This window comes from Somniosus microcephalus, chromosome 24, assembly GCF_052327205.1.
Source record: "Somniosus microcephalus isolate GS21.2 chromosome 24, FLI_Smic_1.0, whole genome shotgun sequence".
Taxonomy (NCBI): domain Eukaryota; kingdom Metazoa; phylum Chordata; class Chondrichthyes; order Squaliformes; family Somniosidae; genus Somniosus; species Somniosus microcephalus.
In genome coordinates, this window is record NC_141010.1 from 42,069,759 (window position 1) to 42,091,323 (window position 21,565).

The 21,565-nt window shown below is 46.0% G+C and overlaps 1 protein-coding gene across 1 annotated transcript; it reads right to left on the minus strand.

The window, feature by feature from the left end:
* Positions 1 to 443: 443 nt before the first annotated feature.
* LOC147101273 (P43 5S RNA-binding protein-like) lies at positions 444 to 21,030 on the minus strand. The gene is made up of 9 exons (XM_085966564.1): positions 20,158 to 21,030; positions 19,962 to 20,062; positions 17,673 to 17,766; positions 15,041 to 15,129; positions 14,125 to 14,198; positions 12,390 to 12,470; positions 10,546 to 10,775; positions 8,637 to 8,690; positions 444 to 2,032 (listed from the first exon to the last, which is right to left on the minus strand). The coding sequence occupies exons 1-9, from the start codon at positions 20,284 to 20,286 to the stop codon at positions 1,517 to 1,519; spliced, it is 1,368 nt and encodes a 455-aa protein (XP_085822690.1). The 5' UTR covers positions 20,287 to 21,030; the 3' UTR covers positions 444 to 1,516.
* Between the last annotated feature and the right edge of the window lie 535 nt (positions 21,031 to 21,565).

Genomic DNA, 21,565 nt, shown 5'->3' on the forward strand with positions numbered 1-21,565 from the left:
CCATGTTTGCGGTTATGAGTAGATGGAGATTTGCAAGAGGTATAGGGAAAGTACAGGAAACTGTCTGGTATCCGGCACGGATGGGACCAACGTGGTGCCGGTTCATCAACAATTCCGGATAACCGAACGCTATAGTAAAAGATACGGAGCTCAGATCTCCGTATAAAGCAACAAACCCTGTTGCAGCAACAGCTTCAAAACAATCAGCACAAGTTGCAAGCATCTCTGTAGCTTAGCAACAGCTTCAGCTACACCCTTGCACAGCAACAAATGGAGTAATAAAAGTAATAAAAAAGTTACCTGAACCGACTCCTGAATTTTGCCGGTGGATAGAGCGTTCCGGTTATTTAGGGGCCGGTTAATCAAAAGTTTCCTGTACCAAGATTTATTGTGAAAAGCAATCATAAATTCCACCCCAAGTCACTTGAACACTGAAACCAGCATTAGTTTGTACATTTATTAGCACAAGAACATGTCACAATGCACCTTATACAGCTTCTTGTAAAGTTTACAGAAAATAATTAAACCAACCTTGGCTCAAAAAGCACTTTTGACATTCTTTTGAATTATCTTGGATATGTACACTTAACCAGATCAATACCAATGGCATTTAGTTAAGCCCCATCACTAGTGGAGTAACTGCTTCCTAGAATGGCACAATGCACATTGTTGAACTGGAGGTCAAATTTGAAGCCACAGTACAGTATAATGGTCATTTAGCTATAGCTTTGGTATGTAGTGTCCCTTCCTCCAAAAATGCTATATATATCTCCAGAGCCAATTACATCTTAAGTGTGGGGGAATGCATATACTGGAGTGATAACTTTTGCTTTACCAATTATAAAATTGGTATCAGGTAAACGCAAGTTGCCAGGCACACCCCAGCTAGGTGGGCAAGGCTGCAGATATTTACAACTTGTGTCCATTGCATGGATACCAAGAGGATGGCCTGCAACTTTCATAGTCCAGGAAGATGGACTGTGTGGGGAGGGGGGAGGAGGGGGGGGGGGGGGGGGAAAGAGGGGAAAGAGGGAAAAGAAAAAAAGGTGCAGTAGCAAAGTTACATTTTCAAAGCAAATTTTCTAGCAAACTTCAACATGCAGTATCTTCAGCAAGTTATTCACAAACTAGCTTCTGCCAAATTATGCTCAGGCAACATTTGTGGCCAATTCCAACATCAGTTTTCAAAGACTAGACATTTCATGAAGACCATTATATTATTCCTTTAGTGATCAAGAGCTCACACTTGGATCCAAGTTAAACTAAGGCTCAAAATTAAAAAAAAGTGTAAATATCAATATACACCAGCAACTCAAACTAGTCATCCAATAATTTTTTTTAAAGTTATAAAGTAAAGCCACAATAGCACTTTCTCCAACAACTGGGGAGTTGCCTAATCCAGTCCAGTGCTCACCTGGTATCTGGGCCAAGAACTAACTTTGGTTACAAGTTAAAACAAAAACCAGGTCATTTCTCCTCCAGAGATTCCATCACAGAAGAGAACAAAGTTGCCATTTTAAGCTATTTTTTCCAGTACAAACAGCTGGTTCTCAAATAGTTGTGCCAGATTGACTTCAGTACTTACAAAATGTGTAATTTTACGTTCATTGAAGAGACCAGAGAGGTTACTCTCAATACTCACAGAACGTGTAATTTTACGTTCATTGAAGAGACCAGGGAGGTTACTCTCAATACTCACAGAACGTGTAATTTTACGTTCATTGAAGAGACCAGGGAGGTTACTCTCAATACTCACAGAACGTGTCATTTTACGTTCATTGAAGAGACCAGAGAGGTTACTCTCAATACTCACAGAACGTGTCATTTTACGTTCATTGAAGAGACCAGAGAGGTTACTCTCAATACTCACAGAACGTGTAATTTTACGTTCATTGAAGAGACCAGAGAGGTTACTCTCAATCTTACTTTTCGATTTGAACACAGGTTTCTCTTTGAAGAGTCTAGTCAACTTCCCTTCTATAACAAGCTTTCTCTGCTTTTTGTGCCATTTCCGTCTACAGTCACGATTGATCTGCAATTAAATGACAAGTTTTATTTGGAGTTGTATAGTACTTGGTACCAAAGGCCCAAACAAGCTTAGAAAAGTAACTGGAATCATATGATGCCCTATTTGGACCAGTTAATGGCCATCATTTCTTCATTCATTGGTTACTGTACAAGACCGCTTTTACACAACTAGATCGGAGGTGATAATAATCAAGGTCCCAAAATACTGGGGTACTATTTTCTACTTGAAGGTTCATATGCATTATCGCCACAAAGTGTTGAAAATCGTGCAGGCTGATGTTACCAACCAGGAATGCGCATCTGCAGTTATTCTATTGTTGACTTCACATTTGTTTATGAACCCACGTCTTCATTATATGCAAATAGAAAAATTCAAGTACAGTTGAAAGTGACAAGGGCAGTGGTCAGATGTTGGACAGGATTGATTTGGTGTAGGGAACACAATATTGAAGTTTGCCAAAAATTAGGCCAACTCTGGCGTTAGCAACATGTAGCAGATGTAATTTGAAGTATAAAAATAAGTGCAGGCAAATAAAGCCGCAGATTTCAGAAAAAGGATACCAAGGACCTGACTGGAGCAAAGAATTAATAAATAGATTCTTAAAATGAAGGAAAGACATCCTATGGTTGAGAGTCAATAACATAGGTCAACTTAAAAATTGAAGAATGTCAAGTTAAGAAAATTAGTGTAGAAAGATATCCACAGGGATAGAATTACATCTCAATGGATCGAGGCAGAGGAAGATACAGGGCTATGAAAAATAGCAGGGTAGTGGAATTCGTTTTCCAAGTGTGCTGAAGAGACAATGGCCGATTTTCCTGGAGCAGTCGGGCGGGGTTTCAGGCAGGCAAAAAATAAGCAGAAATAGGGGGTCGCGACCCCCCCCCCCCGCCGGATTCCCCATCCTGCCTGACCTTCGCCCCAGTGTTTCAGCGCAACCCGAATCAGTCCTGCCCGCAGCTGGCAGGACTGGTCATCGGGAGCCTAATGATCAATAATTGGCAGCTGTAATCCAATTTTAAGGGGCCCTTGCAATTTTCAGCCATTCCCCACGTAAACCACACCTGGTGGAACACCGCTGAAACATAGAAGATAGGAGCAGGAGTAGGCCTATCGGCCCTTCGAGCCTGCTCCGCCATTCAACGAGATCATGGCTGATCATCCAAACCCTAGCACCCGGTCCCTACACCGACAGCCATCCCACCCAAGCCCTATCCCCGTAACCCCACGTATTTAATCCCCCCTAACACTAAGGGCCAATTTTATCATGGCCAATCAACCTAACCCACACATCTTTGGACTGTGGGAGGAAACCGGAGCACCCGGAGGAAACCCACGCAAACACGGGTCTGATGAAACCTCTGATGATACCTGGCATGAACAATGTTGGCTTGCTTACTTTCAGCTGCAGGTCAATCAGGAATGAAGAGATTTAATCAGACAGCATTGATAGGCTGCAGAACCTTGTTGCTCCAGGCTTGGGGCAACTTGAAGGCTTAGGCACAGCTGTGGAAAGTTGGAGCCTCGCACACTTCCAGAGAGCTCCTGGGAAGCCCCTCTCACCACCCTCACTCAGCGCTTCAATGGAGGCATCTGCCAGAAGCATGGGAGGCCTTTTGTTCCTTCCCTTCTTGGCATTAGAGGGTCTCCAACAGCAGAAGAGGCTGGAGCAGATCCAGCAACAACAGCAGCTCCAGCAACAGGACCAGGCTACAGCTCAGCCACCTGAGGCAGCACAGGCCAGAAGGGGCCAGCGCATGGAAGGCCGTCGGCGCAGGAGATACACCCCCCCCAAACAGGGTCTACAGACACAGGGTCAGCTACCTCAACATGACTGAGCAGCAGTGCCAAAGGCGGCTCCGACTTTCACGGGGGTAGTGACTGCAATGCTCCAGCAAGACCTGGAGCCCAGAGCACCAGGTTGACACTCCTTACTAGTGGCCATCAAAGTCACCACCGCACTCAACTTTTATGCCTCAGGCTCCTTCCAGGGATCAGCAGCAGACATCAGTGGCATCTCCCAGGCAGCTGCACACACTTGCATCAAATAGGTCACCAATGCCCTCGCGCACAATCACATCCATTTCACCCGGGATCGCGCAAGTGTAAGGGCGCAAGCGCTTGGATTAGCTCAGCTGGCAGACTTTCCAAGGGTGCAGGGCATCATTGACTGCACACGTGGCCCTTAAACTCCTGGATTGCAGTGGGGTGCTCTGTCAACCGCAAGGGCTTCCACTCGCTTAACGTTCAGCTGGTGTGACCACAAGGTAATTTTGCATGTTTGTGCCAAGTACCCTGGCAGCTGCCATGACTCCTTCATACTGCGCCAGTCTACTGTGCCGCCGCTATTCAGTCCGCCAAACGAACTTCAGGGATGGCTACTTGGAGACAAGGGATATCCCCTGCGGTCTTGGCTAATGACGCCGTTGAGGAGACCAGCCAACGAAGCTGAGGAGCGCTACAACTCCAGCCATATTTCCACCAGATGCATTATCGAGCAAGCCATCGGATTGCTAAAGATGCGCTTCAGATGCCTCGATAGATCAGGTGGAGCCCTACAGTACTCAGCCAGGGTCTCCAAAATCTTTGTGGTATGCTGTGTGCTTCACAACATGGCACAGCGTCATGGCTTGCCGATTCCGCAGGACCAAGAGGCTCCTCACAGAGCCGCCTCAGATGAGGATGATGCTGCTGAGGAGGAGGGAAACAAGCATCCTGCAGAGGCCCGTCAACCAGCGGCACTAGTGTGCGAGAACATTGCTGGGCAGAATGCAAGGAACGCACTCATCCTGGCCAGATTTGCATAGCCTGGTACATCAACACTGTAGCCTCGCTGCTTCTTAACTGACCATGGGCAGTGGCCCATGCCTGCACATTTCTACCTATTTGACCAGCTTGCTGACATCTGCAAGTAATCCTAAGGCCTCAATGTGATATCCCCATTCGCCAAATGACAGACGCCATAACTGCAGCAGTTGCCACCAGATTTATGTACAGGAAACTGACGGCATTGGCATTAAAACTATATACAAGACTTTTCACCCAAGTGACTACCCTTGTGATTAGTGGTGCTTTATTTTTCTCTTACGCATGCTCCTACGTAGTGGCACCCCTGTGGCTTCAGCAGATGTGGATACCCCTTGCTCACTTTCCTGCTGCTCCTGTCTCGACACCTTTGGCGGGCGTCCTCTGGGGTGGTGAGCCTGTGAGGGCTCGCCAGCAGTCTGCTGCTCCTGCGGCTGTGCAGGGGTTGAGACTCCTATCTCACTTGGGTGTGGACTCCGGCAGGGCTCTGACCGAGGGCTCTGAAGTGGCATGGAAGTGTGAGCGCGTGGAGAGGAGCCCCCACTTCCCTGAGGTGTGCCAACAACCTCCCTCTCATGGGTCAGCTCCCCCCCAGTGCCTGCAAGTGGCTGGAGAGCACCTTGCTGCACATCAGGGGGGCCATGGGGACCCATCTCTGCACTGGAAATCCTGCTCAGAGGGACTTCCATGAAGGTCTGGTTTTGGTGCTCAATAGATGTCCATCGCTCCTCAAGAGATGTCATTCTATTCTGAGCACTCACCATGTTTGATACCCTGGCGACTAAGCTCCTCCATGGCCGCAGCCCTCCTCGGCTGCAGCTCTCCTCGGCGTGGTGATGCTTTCATGCGCCAATGACTCCAATAAGGCTGTGCTCATGCTCGCCATGGACTCCTCCATTCGCTCCACACTCGCAGTGACCCTAGAGACAAAACCTGCCAGAGACTCTTGCATCTGTGCATGGAGATCCATCACCTCCTCTCTTGCGGATGGACCCAGAGGCATAGGGTCGACATGCAGCGGAGCTGAGCTGGCAGAGGCCTGCGCCCTCCGACGAGGACTCTCCACTGCTGTCCCGGTCTCCACAATCTGCTGATGCTCACTTGTGAGCTGCGAAACACCAGGTGACAACACTACTCTGTCCCGAAGGCCCCCCCGAGGTGCGAGTGTCTGCGCTGGGTGCACTTACTTCTGCTGACGCTGCACCCTCAGAGGCTGGAGCTTCCTCTGAGGAGTCTGGCTGCAAAGCCTCTTCCTCCTCGGCAGTGGCGATGGAGGCTCCAGATGGTCCTGTGGGGGAGTAAAGGGAAGAGTTAAAGATGTGATGCCAAGGCTACTTGCACATTGGATTTGGCAGATGCTCAGAAGTCCAAATGATGTAGCTTCAGAATCATATCAGCGACTCATGCTATGTCAATGAGAGAAATGGGAAACTATTCTGTCACCAGCTTGCGGGCTTGCTCCTGTCTCTCCTTCCCCAGCTTCCGGAGCCACGTCAGCCCCGACAATCCGTCACTGCTTCCTCCCAGGGGGTCAGGTTTGCGATTGAGGGTGGTCCTCCTCCAGTCCTGGCTCACTGTTGTGAGCTCTCTTTTCCTGCAATGAGGGAGACAAGTGGAGTTTGAGTGAGAGTGCAGGAGTGAGTGTAGAGATTGTATAGCATAGATACTTAGAAGGAGACAAAGATAGTGTGAGGCTGCAAGAGCAAGGGCCCTCCCTGTGTGTTGTCAGTTGTGTTCCAAGCATCAGAGTGAGAGGCAGTGTGGGGACTGCATGGTGGAATAGTTATGTGAATGTGAGCAGAGAGGGAATGGGTAAGGGTGCATGGATGTGACTGAAGTGGGATGTGGAGGAAGTGATTGCTGAAGCCGAGTGCTGTTGGGGAAAGGCAATGGGGTTCAGGCTGAGGGTGTTGGAAACTTCATACTTACTTTTCCTCTACGATGAAGGCCATGGAAGAGCTTCCTGCAGTGCATCCAGGTCTGACGGGTGACTCAAGAGTTGACCTCTGCAGCCACCTCCATCCATGCAGCCCTGGTCTCTTTGGGAGGCCTCTTCCTCCCTAACCCCATCCACCAATGTCTGCAATGAGGCCTCATCAAATTTGGTGGCAGCTCTGCCTCTGCCAGCAGCTGGTGCAGGCTCCTGTGCCATTCTATACAACTGGTTGGGAAGCCTGCAGAGGTTGAGAAGCTTGCTGGAGACTTTAAAAGCACCACGAATGACGACATCATATTGTGGGGCTTTCTGACTGGAAATGGACACTTAGCAAGGGTGCCCACACGCTGGAAATTAATTGGCCAATTGAGGGAAAATTGTGTGCAGCTGGCTGACCCATTTAGATTCGGGTCAGAACCAGACAGACATTCGGGGAATCCTACAATTCCCCGCACCTGCGGGAAAATCGGGGCCAATGGGTCAAATGGCTTTATGCTTTACAGAAGTACAAGTAGGAAAAAACTTATATTGTTTAGGACATGGGTTTATTGAAGTGAGAAACTTGAGCTTGCTCAGTGGTTCAGTAGAGACATTTCATTGTATGGGTACCAAGCCAAACACGACACAGCTACCTGCTTCAGCACCACTGGACAGGAGGGAGGGGGAGGGAGGGAGAGGGAGGGAGGGGGAGGGAGGGAGAGGGAGGGAGAGGGAGGGAGAGGGAGGGAGGGGGAGGGAGGGGGAGGGAGGGGGAGGGAGGGGGAGGGAGGGAGGGGGAGGGAGGGGGTGGGAGGGGGTGGCTGGGAGAGAAAGAACAATTAGGCAGCATTCCCACTCCTGGAACACATTAAGATTTCCTGCTGGAGAATGTATGCATGGACATGAGGACACATCTGACTTGGCTGTGATTTTTCAAGTTAGCACAGCCTATCAAGGTCCTGGCTAGTCAACATTCATCCCTCAGCCAACACAAATATATTGGCCATTTAGCTCATTGAGAGCACCCGGTGTGCCAATAGACTCATACATTTGGCTACAAGTCAGGTTGGCTAATAAGCAAAGTGCTGTGGTCAATAGTGTGAAAGAAAAAAACTCATTTCTGGAGTGTCTTTCACAACCCAAGAACGTTCCAAAGTGCTTTACAGTCAATTATGTACTTTTAGGAAATAGCAGCCAAACAGAATGACCAGAATCTCAGGTGATTTTGGTTAAGGGATAAATATTGGCCAGGGCACAGGGGCGAACACCTCCACTGCTCAAATTAGTCAGGGGGAGGGAAGAAAACACCAACAGTGCAGCATTCCCTCAGTACTACACTGGAACGTCAGCCTAGATTATGCTCAGTGAATCTGATTTGCCCATGGTGTTGCAAGGCAACATCAAATCTCATTTCCAACCATGCACCATTGCTTTTGCTCACAGCTAGTTATATTCTAGCATCACCATACAAATGAGGTTAAAGTTGATGAATGTACAAATTTGCTTCCGATGCATGAGAAGTGTACTGATTAAACTATCAATTTTAAGGGCGCTGAAGCAGAAGCTTTAACAACCAGCATATTCTTGGGTGTTTAAGACTCAAATTTGTACAGTTCCCAGAGGACAGCAAAATCCACAAGTCACAGAAGTCCTGAGGATCTAGGAGATTTTATTCTGCCCACCAACTTCACACCCTCCCATCCCCCCCCTCCAAAACTGTTCAATGACCCTCAAGTCTAGTCAGACACACCCAATCCACACAGCTCATTTACAGGCAAGTGCACTTTTAAAATTTTTAAATACCTCGTCAATATCCCAAATTTAACCCTCAGGCCAAAAGCTCAATTTTACTTGGATAAGGCTGTTGGGAAAATCTAAATGACTTACATTTCGTTTCTTCCGCTCAGGATCGTGCACCACATGATGGCGGAGAAGGCTTTCCTATAAGAGAAGGGAGAGAGAAGTTATATGCAACTAAGCTGATGCATGTTTATGTGCAGCACTTTAGGTCATCTGAACTGAAAAAGGAAACAAGCTACTGGATTTACTGGGGTGGTGGGGCAGGAGGATAGAGGTGATACAACTCCCTCAGCTTATTATAGGTCTTTAATTTCTCTCCCATCACCACAACCTCAAGTGCAGAGAAGATTCTCATTTCCTGTACATACTGAAAGTCAACAGCCACAAGCTTAATATTGAAAGGGGGGAATAAATGTATGGCAGCTCCATAGCAATATCAGAAACAAATTTCCTTAAACTCCATAAAATTTGAGGGTGCAATTAAGGGTATTAAGCGGTCAGCAACTATGCCGCATCTTAAAAACCCATGTTACATCCTAGATCATGCGAGTTCTCCACCATCTTAAAATCATTAAGAATATTCTGAAATTGGAAGAAGGGCACTTTGACTTGGCAAGACTACCAAAAATTGAGGGAGGGCGCTCTTTCCTCCATAACTGTGCAAGAAACAGATGGTGGAACATTATGAATTACGGCAACCACTAAGACATACGCTGGCTTATAAATTGATGCTTGGCATTGTATGCTGTGAGCCAAACATTGAGGGTTGTGAATCTTTGGAATTCTCTACTCTAGAGGGCGGTTGATGCCCAAGTCGTTGAGTATATTAAAGACAGATCGATAGATATTTGGACACCACGGAAATCAATGGATATGGGGGAATAGGGCAGGAAAAAAAAAAGAGTTGAGGTAGAAGATCAGCCATGATCTTAATGAATGGCTGTATGCTCAATTCTCATCTCAATGTATGAATCCATTCATATAGCAACTGGTCAGCCTGCTCCTAAACAACATAGTAGACATAGAAATTACAATACAGAAACAGGCCATGCAGCTCAACTAGTCTGTATCCAATCAGTCTGTATTACATAATAAATAGGAGCAGGAGTAGGCCATTTGACCCCTTGAGCCTGCTCCGCCATTTAATGGCATGGCTGATCTGATCTCAGGCTAAGCTCCATTTCCCTGCCCGCTCCCCATAACCCATCACTCCTTATTGTTCAAATATATATATCCTTAAATATATAGAATGACCCAGCCTCCACCGCTCTCTGGGGCAGAGAATTCCACAGATTTACAACCCTCAGAAGAAATTCCACCTCACCCTTATTCTGAAACTATGCCCCCTAGTTCTAGATTCCCTATGAGGGGAAACATCTACTCTTATCTATCTTGTCAAGCCCCCTCAGTATCTACAAGATCACCTCTCATTCTTCTAAACTCCAATGAGTATAGGCCCAACCTGCATAACCTTTTGTTCATAAGTCAACCCCTTCATCTCAGGAATCAACCTCGTGAACCTTCTCTGAACTGCTTCCAATGCAAGTATATCCCTCCTTAAATGAGACCACCAAAACTGTACACAGTACTCATTAAGTATTGAGGTATATCCTCCATCAGTAGTCCCAATTCCATGCACCTGCCCAGTTACCATAGTGCTCTTATTCATTTTCCTTCAATCACCGATCTAGCCCATTAAATGTTGACATGGTCCCAGCTTCAATTACTAACTCCAGTAATGCATTTCACAGCCTCAACCCTCTTAACCACGGTCTCAAATCTAAATACAAAGAATAAATCCAACATTATAAATTGATGAGATGATAAAGGCTATATCTGCTTTATTTTAAATGCTGTTTTCAACCAACTATCCCCCCCCCCATACCCATTTGACTGTCACAAGAATACCCTCAATGCAAGTGCAGGAAAAGGAATTCAGAGGAAAAAAGGAGGCAATTGTTAATGTCACTCACTTTCCAGGCTCTGGAATACTTACTTTCATAGCAAAAGCCTTCTGGCAGTCTGGGAAGTGACACTGGAAGGCCGGGATCTTGAAATGGTCTTTTCGGATATGATGTTCCAAGTTAAAGGCAGTTCTGAAATTCAATTTGCAATCCTCAATTGGACATGTCCACTCAGACCTCCGAGCAGCATGGATCCACTTGTGTCTACGTAGGCCACTTGAGTGTTTGAATTTCTTTTCACAATTGGTACAGTTGTATTCAACTGAAACGTGAGACAGACACATGGTTCAGCAAAAAAACACGATCAATACAAATTCTCCAGAGTCAGGAGTTTTAACCTTTACCAATAACAGTAGCTTATTAAAGGTCATTCAAAACTACAGCTAAACCATGTCGGGGGAAGAAAAAGGTTCTCATCTCAAGTTTGCAGCTCACCACCATATGGCAATGGACAAGCGCCAGGGGTGCAGAGAAGGCCAAAAGTAGCCCAGCACAAGAGGCCCAAGGCTTTCTAGTGAGGCCAGAGGAGCTGCCCCACAAGGAACCCTAAAATAAAACCTTCCGGCTCAGAAACTGGCTCCAGACAGACTGGGGAGCTGACACTACTGCCCCTCCCCAAAATTGCAGACTGGATTCTGACCGATCTGCATATTTGAAGTAGCACTCGGCTACCTTCCTGCAGGTATCCTGCTCAGAAGAGGTTAAATCGGGACACAGAAGGCAGTGGGATTGAGGGGAGGTTAAGCGTCTCGCATTATTTAACTGCCCACCCACCCAGTTTCTGCAGGTGGGGCAGGATGTTTTGACCCTTGGGTACAATTATTAGTTTGTAGCCTTCAACAATCTACAAGAACCTGTTCTTTTTGCACAGATCCCAGATCCCAAGAGACTTGAATTACTAGCTAGAATATAAAAGTGATGAAACATTCCATTCTGCCAATTATACTAGAACTTGCAACTTTTATTTATATAGCATTATGTCCTCGGAACATCCCAAAGCACTTGACAATCTTTATCGCCAGTGAATTAAGTGCACTTGTGTAAGCATGCACTAAATTTAAGTTCAATCCTCTTTTCTCCTAAATTGAGAGGTTAATGCTAAGGAATTCAAGTGAAGTTGCTAAAATGTTCTTCTCCATTAAGACTCATGAGCTTCAGTGGCAGAGACCAATTTGAAAAGGGCCAATAGGGCCCATTTACTCAATACCTCAGTGATGGATCACAAGCCAGATTGAAGGCCAAAGTTCAACGTGCCAAGTTCGCCAATTTCAGCAGTAGCAGTGCTACAATTGGCCATAGTACCAGTGAGGGAAGAAAAAAAAAAACCAGGGTTTTATGCTATCACCATCAAGTGACCTAACGTGCATTTTCTAGCACAAATCAGGGAAGACTCCGCTCCACCTCAACACAGGAACCACTTTCACATGCATTGTAAAAGGTTGGAATTTAAGTTAGTGTTGAACACTTTATAACAGCAAAAAATGCCCCAAGTTCATACAAGCAAACAGAGGAGAAAAAAAAAAGCATATTTGGATGTGGAAAGTTTACTACAAATGGAAACAATGAGCTCATCCAAGTTGGTAACAAGCTTAACCAAAGATCTCCGCAAGGCATTTTGAGCTTCTGCCACAAAGTCATGCATCATTTTTGATATTTCACCGAAATAAGCAGAGAGGAGAAAACCCAATTTCCAGTCAAAAATTCACCAATAGGTTTTTTGGGACAAGAATCAGTTACTGGGTAAAAGGCGGTAGCTAAATAATTCTCTCTACTTCAGCTAGATTTGTAAAGCTACAATGTATTTTCTTCATGGACAAGATTCATTGAGACACAAAACACAGATTGCAATAAAGACTCCAGTCACTGGATCTCTTACTTGGATGAGTTTTCAGATGTTTCTGCAGTTGTGTCCATGTTGTGGCAACAAGCTGGCATTCTTTAAAACTGCAGGGGTAGCCTGAGGGGGGAGAAATAAAAAATGTACTGCAATAGTCCAACCTTTACACATAAGGAACTTGCTAAATGGTTTTTGAAGCATCTGTTGAATTTCTGGTTAGGTTATGAAACCAAGTATAATTATACAGCTACCACTCAACCCACTTGGGAAGTTTATAAATTGAAGACATCCCCTATGGTTGGGAAGGAAGTGAACACATTGGTCACGTGAGCGTGCTACCCACCCCGCTGCTCGAGAGTCAGAAGGTTGTGGGTTCAAGTCCCACTTCAATCTTTCGGATGAGATGTTAAACAGAGGCACTGTCTGCCCTCAGCTGGATACCAAGGGCTGGATTTTCATGGAGGTGTGACTACAACTTCGGGGTTGTAGTCCCGCCTCATTGAGTTGTGGCCAACCCACGCAATTCACTTGATTGACCTGGAGCCCACCCAGCAGGCCAATTAAGGGCCACCCAGCAATGTCACAGATTGACATTTCATCTGTCAAAAGCTTTCAACAGATGAAATATCAGCGTTTGACAGCTGTTTGAAGTCGTCAAACACTGACAATCTGTACTCCAAGTTAATTCCTTCCTCTCAGGCTGATTTAGAGATCTCTCCGGAACAGAAAGCTGAATGCTGCAACTTTTGACAGCTTGCAGCCATTCTGCTTTCTGTGCTGGTGAGATGAGGGACTCCAGAGACCTGAAGGAAGGCTGTAAAGGTAATTAAACTTCTTTAAACACCTCATACACACACCAAACACACTTACCTCTGCACTCATGCACCCATCACTCACCTGAACACCGGACATCAGGATTCCAGACGGTCCACCTCGCTAACTTGCCGTGGTTTGGAGCCGTTGGGAATCCCACACTTCAATAAAAATAGGGATTAGGCTAAAAACTGCCTGCCTCCTTTGAAACTGGCATGGAGGCAGGTTGGGGGACGGGATGGGTTTGTGCCCCCCCCCCCCAATGAAAATTCTGCCCCAAGACGCCACGGCACTATTTCGAAGCGTAGGGGAGCTCTTCCAGAGTCCTGGCCAATATTTATCCCTCAACCAACACCACAAACAGATTATCTGGTTTGTGCAAATTAGCTGCAGGGTTTCCTACATTACCACACTTCAAACGTACTTCCAGATGTCCTGAAAGGCACTTTACAAGTGCAAGTTCTTTTAGAAAGAGCAGTGTGGCAATAGGACAAGAATCATTTTAGTTCACAGTTCTTCCATCACTCCCTTTACCCAGAGTGCATCTTCACAAACAAAAAAGTTAAAGTGGCCAGGAAAATAAAGCTAGGATAACAGCCAGTACATAGAAACAGCAATTAATGAGCGAGAAGGATAGACATAGGCAGCTGTGTTGGGGCAGGGGAGTTACGTGGGTATGGAAAATAGGCCATGGAACTAAACGGCCAGGTAGCAAAAAAGGCACATCTTTGAGCAGACAGACTTGCATTGTTGTAGCACCTTTCATGACCTTCGGACATCCCAAAGTGCTTTACAGCCAATGAAATACTTTTTGAAGTATTCACTGGTGTAATGTAGGAAAGAAAATGTAATATAGGGAGAAAAATGTGTTCATTTAATTTATGAAATTACACCATAGGATTAATTTATTCTTCAAAGTAATAAGTTATGCTCAGTTTAATCATCGCCCCAGTGCCTTTACCATCATGTTTTCTCTCGTGTATCTTGCGTTGATTCGGTGTCTTAAACTTCATCTCACATCCCTCCTTCTGGCACCTGGTGCAGAAAACAATTTTACAGATGCTAATTTTCCAAGTAGGATTTGTTCATTGTACTATACAGTTAGCAGCGATGAGAACAGGCAAGATCAGTGAGAGGGGCAACCATTTGGTCAGTTGTAGAGGTATAGATGTAGGGTAACCCAATATAAAACATACTGGGGTATACAATAACTATGATTTTAGGCACTATTCCTCAGTTTTGATACTTTGCTCTTCTAAAGGGGGAATGATAATTGATCTCCTCTACACTGTGCTAGTCTTAAATCATGGAGCATTGACATCGTGACACAAGGTCCCCCATTATATTTGCCTGGGTACTATTTGCTCCCAAGTAAATAAGAAAGGTTCACTGTATTAACGCCTTGTCCTGAAAGGTGACCTTTAACCATCTGTATTACAGAGTGCCAGGGATTGGCTCTAGTTAAAAGCACTGATTAATTGGTCATTCTACAACATCTTAATATCTTCAATGGAATTTGTAGGTTCTCTGATGCAGGTTCTACTGCACTTACCAAGCCAAGGTTCCAAGTTGCATTGCTGATCTTTGCCAAGTTAACTGACCTCAGCCCAAGTGTCATCTCCAAGAATATGCACATTGCCAATTTGAAATTGATGGTATGAAGATGCATACAAAACTTCAGCTATATTTTCCCCACTGAATTTTATGCCTTGCTACACCCAAGCTTCCTCCAGCACTTATAGCTTTCAGTGCTGACTTAGTAACAAGGGTAGAAACATTTTTTTTAAAAATCAGCCATGCTGAGCATCAGCAAGTGGAAGGACTACCCAAGTGCATTTTAGTATTAAAATAGATTTCAGAATGTATTTGTTACTTACACAAAAGCAGGCTCTTTAGTGTGCTCGCAATAGTGGATCCTTAAACCGCTACGCTTCTTGAAGGTCTTGCCACAATCTTCATAAGAACACTGCAAAAGATGGCAGCACAAAGTTAATACAAGTTCTAATTTCATCTGGACCCATAGAACAAAAAGTCCAAACAAGTGGCTGCCTCTTCTCTGCCCTCTCATGTAGCCAAAACTAAAGATGTATTGTCAAATGATTTGAATCTCAATGACATGATGTCTTCTGGACACAGAAGGCCATCACCTGCTCCAGGATCACACCAGGCCTCAGAACATTTGGCAAACAGTCCGTCAATACCCTCCCCAGCAATCCTGGACGTGGGTGAATGGATACGGAGGAGCAGACCTACAGGAGTTCCTCCAACCTACTCCCTCCTGCACACTGGGTGAACAAAGCACGGGTGAGAAAGGCAGCAAGCTCCTTCAGACCAAAAAAAAACACAAACTTCTGACACCAAATGAAATGAATTCCTCCTGGCTATGTGCCCATTTTACAACCAAGATTTTAAGTGGCTTTCTCCAACCCAGGTCCCTAGTGGTGCCAGGGAGGACCTACTGAGGAGGTGCTGGCACCTGCTGGGCAGCATGATGTTCTACTCACATCAAGGTGGAAGATAAAGACAGACAAGGAGAAGAGTAAGTGAACAGAAGAAATCCTTCTACACAGAATGAATCCGAAGGTCCCAGCTCAAGCCAAGAGGTGGAGGTTTAGGGCCTGGCATAAACAGCTCTCGATGGGGAGGAGAACAGCACATCCGAGCCCCCCTTAATGCATCTAATGGCCATCAAGTTGGAGTGTTGATTTTAGTTTGCAGATGGCATGAGCCACAGGACAGAGACAGCAGTCAGCTAATATCTGGCAATATTCATCCCACTCTCCCATTATCCAGTGTGTCAGACTCCCATTACTTTTGCAGCATGGGCTGGTCTCAAGTGTTGCCAATGCTGGGGGGTTTCAGAGGAATGGCTCAACATTAATCACTTCAGGTTAAGCTGGAGCCCTTGCTGGAACAAGCCAAGTTGTTTCCTTGTAAAAGACAGAGGGGTAGATTTTCCTGGAGCCGTCAGGCGGGGTTTCAGGTGTGTTGGGGGTGGGGGGAATCCCGAATTTGGGGGTCCCGACACCATCCCACCCAAAACCCACCTCCACACAAGTTTCACAGGAGGCGGGTACCCGCCCCGCACTGGGAAGGGATTAGTGCCAATTAACTGCCTGTTAACAGGCAGTTTTTAGCCTAATCCCTATTTTGAGGGGTGTCATGTGGGATTCCCGACGGCTCCAAACCACGCCAGGTTAGAGCAGGCAGGCCGTCGGGTTGAAGGACTTGGAGGGGTCGTGAGGTCGGTGTTCAGGTGAGTGATGGGTGCATAAGTGCAAAGGTAAGTATTTGGTGTGTCTAAAGAAGTTTAAATTACCTGTACTTACCTAACAGCCTTTCCTCCTCTAGGTTTCGGGAGTCCATCACTCAGCCGACACTGAAAGCAAAATGGCTGCAATCTGTCAAAAGTGACAGCCTTCATTGCCAGTGACAGTTCTAACTGAGTGTGTAGAAGGACTCAGGTTAGAAGTCAGACTGTCAGTGTTCGATAGCTTCAAACAGCTGTGAAACACTGATATTTCATCCGTCAACACCTCTTGACAGATGAAATTTCAGTCTGTGACATCACCTGTTGCTGGGTGGCCCTTAATTGGCCTGCTGAGCCCGCTGGGTGGGGTCAATCAAGGGAAAATCGCACGGATTGGCTGGACGTCGATGTAGGCAGGACTAAAACCTGAAAGTTGTAGTCCCGCCTCCTTCGACAGCTTCAGGAAAATCTACCTCGGACAGTTTGCACAGAGATATCCCTTACAGGTAGATGTCAGAGCAGCACCACAGTATTCAGGCCACAGCCAGTGGAACAGAAAATATCTGCCAGCATTCAGAGGACCCTCAATGTAGGGGCATCTATTGGGTCTGAAGCTGGAAAGTTGCCAGCTGGGAGCATATGCTCACTAGTGCTTTACTGTCCAATAGATATTCAGCATTCCAGCACAGACCTAATGCTCCCCTTCATCCCAGATGGAAAAGGATCAGTTTCTGGTGGAAATTTCAGGGGGAGGATCAAAGCAACAAGCAGGTACCCAAGCATGGTGTCCACTAGCTGGTTTATGACCACTCAACCCTCATAGGGAAACTTGAGCAACTTGTCCAACATCCAGTAGGTCTCTGGTCAGGAATGCTCAGGTAGATGGACAAGCAAGGGTATTAAAGGTTACAGAATCAAGGCAGGTAGATGGAGTTAAGCTACGATTGAATGCAGATCACGCTCAAGCAGCTGAAGAGTTGAGAGTCAGCCTAGTTTACCAGCCAAGCTCTTCTGTCCACAGTAGAACTCCATTGCTTCAGCAAGTTCAGAAATCCAAAGTTAAAGCGCGCCCATCAAGACTGCCTAACAAATCTACAATATTCACCAAAATTTTGAAAGGTAAAGCCAACTCACATTCTGTTCAAAGGGGACATTACAGCTGCATATTTACTACAATTAAGAGTGTGAGAAGCCTTGCGGACTGAAACTTCACACAAAACCATTTTACTTCCTGCCTATTTATTTCTCATGCAACTTGCCGTGAAGTATTCTTGGTTTCCATGCCGATACTTCAGGTGCTTCTTCAAACGGTCATTGCTAACAAATGCTTCTGTGCAACCCACCGCTGTACATCTGCAAAAAAAAGTTCAAAGGTATGTTTCCTATAGAAAGCGGCTTTATTTCAAATAGCGAAGTGATTAGGGTAGTTAATGCAAAGCTCAGAAAAGTCTTAGCTGGCTCATTCTGAATTTATGGTTTAAATCAGAAGCATGGTGGACAACAGAAATTTCTCAAGTACAAAAAGGCAGTTAAATCAACAAGTGTCAGCCCTGGCTCAGCAGTAGCACGCCGAGTCAGAAGGTCATGGATTCAAGTCCCACTCCAGAAACTTTACACAATCCAGGCTGGCAGTGCTGTCAGAGGTGCCGTCTTTCAGATGAGACGTTAAGGGCAGGCAGGGCCTCTAGGTGGATGTAAAGAATCTCATGACAAGAGCAGCGAGTTCACCCCAGTGCCCTGAGCCAATATTTATCCCTCAACCATCATCACACAGATCAGGTCATTATCATATTGTCGTTTGTGGGACCTTGCTGCATGTAAAATGGCTGCCATGCTTCCCTACATTACAACAGTAACTGTACTGCAAAAGAACTTAAAGGGGAAGTTGGACAAGTAGATGAGGGAGAAAGGAATAGAAAGGATATGTTGATAGGGCAAGATGGAGGGGGTTCATGTGGAGGGGGTTCATGTGGAGCATAATGTTGGGTTAATGGTCCATTCCTAGGCAATACTTCATTGAAGTGTCTCAAAGTGCTTTACAGCCAAAGTCATGAAAGGCACAAATTTCTCTTTCTACATAGGAGCTAAAGCTTTAAATTCTGCTGTTTATTTTAAGGCACCAGGTAAAGAGCGTTAGGACTACAAGCTCTACTAAAAAATATGTCAACTTACTGTACAGCACATGTTGGATGGAGACTACAGAGAATGTACTTTTAGCAGAAGCCCCAGCATAGGCTAAAGCCAAGTTTCCAAAAAGCTCATTTCATTTATACCTGTACTTTTTGGGAACAAAGTGGCAACAGCCTCCTGAAAGGGGTTGTTTACACCTCCGGACATTAGCATGCTTAGTCACCTCGTTACACTACCATCTTCCCATCCAGCAGAGGCAGGGGTCCCCAATGGAGGGCTCTATGCAGGAGTCCTCCCTTTATTGGGGACTTGGCCTGGAGAGTGTTGCACAGAGCAGTCCCGTACAATACACAGTTTTAAGTAGGTTCACTGACTCCCAGACCACTTGCCTTTTCTGCGGCCTGGAGGAGTCTGTGTTCCATGTGTACATAGAGAGGGGTTGCAGCCCCTCTCCCATTATTTGAAGGGGTTGCTCCTCGATTTTTGGCTGCACTTGGCCCACGCTCCTGATCTTAGGTCACCCGGTGCGGAGGGGAGCGGGCAGATCGAGGGACCTCCTCCTAGGACTGCTCCTGGGCCTGGCCAAAGTGGCAGTCAACTGGTCCAAGCAGCGGGCAGTCATTTGGCCAGACTGCCTGCCTCTTCTGCGGCCACATTCGCACCCAGGTGGCCCTGGAGATGGAGTACGCGCTGTCTGCCGGCACGCTCGAGGCCTTCCGCGACCGGTGGGCCCCGCAGGGACTGAGTGTGTCATCACGCCCGGGAATACAATTTTAATTAAGTTAAGGTTCTTTTAAAGTTAAGTTACAGTTTTATTGTTTTAAACAGAAGAAGAGTACAGCAGCGTCTTTGCATTCCCCCCCCCAAACAACCAAGACACAAGTGGCAGTAAACAGTTCCATCTAGTGGCAAGCAAAAAACCTGCAGCTACCTACCTCCCAAATTCAGAGTACGATAGCTAGAAACAACCAAGTTCATAGGCACAGCTGGTTTGTAGACATCTGCTAATTTTTACTAAAAACAGAAAATCAAAGAGTTTGTAACGTATTTTACCTTTCCCACTACGGCTTGGGCTTTAAGTGGATTTTAATTGGACTTGGAAGAGTTTATTGGGCTCTCAAGATTGAAGGGGCTAGTCTCCAATCATTTTCTATTCACCTTGACCCTAGGTAGGTGGCAATTTTAATTAGACTAGATCAAAAAAAGTATAATACCTAGGGTCACAAATCGGTTCATTAAGATAACTTTGATATTTTTTCCTCTCAGATTTACTAGTCACAAAGAAGCTTTAACTCACATCATGTGGCAAGATCAGAGTCCCAGAAGATGAAAGGATTCCTAAGCCAACAGTCGTTACCGGGCCCAAACCAACCTCAGCCACCAGGTCCCCAGGGTCTCTCCAACCACCCCGGCCTTACCTGAACTGCTTCTGTCCCAAATGCTGTCGTGTATGTCTCTGTAGGTGAGACTTTCGGGTGAAAATCTTCTGACATTCCTCCCGCTCACACGTGTAAGGCTTCTAAACAAAAAGATTTTTTTTTTTTTTTTAATGGATTTAATAAGAGAAGCGAATGATGACTTCTTAAGGAAGCTCTCGTTCAACTCACTCCTCACCTGCCCCGTGTGGCCAGCCAGATGTTGCTCCATTTTCCAAACCCTGGCGAACGTGGCCAGACAGCCCTGATAAACACAGGGAACACGCTTTGGGAGCTCAGTCGCTATCGCCACCTCCGCCATCATCATCAACCTCCAGGAGAAGCCGCACGGGCTTTTATTTATACATCTACACTGCCATCGGGGTGTTAAACGCAGCTGGACATCGACTCCGCTCCAATAATTAGATAAGAAAAGGATCTCCTTTTAGAATTGAAAGTGGATAACGGTTAAACTTTTGACAGGCTTCCAGTTGAAAATGTTGGCAGCAGCCGGCAATCTGTGGTCTGGAGCTCTTCACGTGTAGGTTAATTTGAACACATGGAAATTCGTGATCAGTAATCTTCAGACAGCTGAACAAAGTATTCTTAAAGACCCTTCCTCTATTGGGACCAGGAAGCTTTTTTTTACTAATCCCAACACACCTTTTCACAATTAGTTTGTTTCACATAGTCAGCCAACCACCCGGGAATTAATTAACTGGCGCTTTATTGGGTGAATTGTACTGTTGTTTCAGAATATTTTCTGTTTAACATTTTGATGTCCCAATGGATCTTAAAACAGAATCTCATCTGAATCAATCTTGTGGTCTTTCTGATAATGTCAAAACTGTTATTCCCCTCAACACATTTGAATGGGCCATTTTATCAAACAGCCCTGATACAGCAAATACAACTTTTGGCAACTATCAAATTTTGCAGGTTGCAAACTATTCATTTGGTTCAACATTCCTAAATTACAAGATAACGAAGACCTTCAGTCTTTCATCTGCCCAGAAAGATCCTGCAATCTCCCCATCCCCACATTGCAATACCCAATAGTTTCTAAAATGATTCCGGGGTTTTCACCTTTACTATTCTATCTGGAAGCTTATTCTAAGCACAGATCATTCTATATATAAATAAGAAGAACTTTCTGATAGCAGTCCTATGCTGTAACTCAAAGTAATACAACAGGACACGATTAACTGCCTGTTCCCATCCCAGTCTGTTGTGGCCTGGAGGAGTCCATGTTCCACGTGTATGTAGAGTGTGAGAGGTTGCAGCCCCTCTTCCATTATTTGAAGGGGCTGCTCAATTTCTGGCCGCACTTGAGCCCCATGCTCCTGATCTTTGGTCACCCGGTGTGGAGGGGAGTGGGCAGGTCAGGGAACCTCCTCGTGGGACTGCTCCTGGGCTTGGCCAAAGTGGCCATCACCTGGTCCAGGCAGTAGGGGGTCGTTCGGCCCGACTGCCTGCCTCTATTCCACGGCCACGTTCACGCTCGGGTGGCCCTGGAAATGGAGCACGAGGTGTCCGCTGGCACGCTTGAGGCCTTCCGCGACCGGTGTGCACCGGAGGGACTGGAGTGCGTCATCACCCCCGGCAAC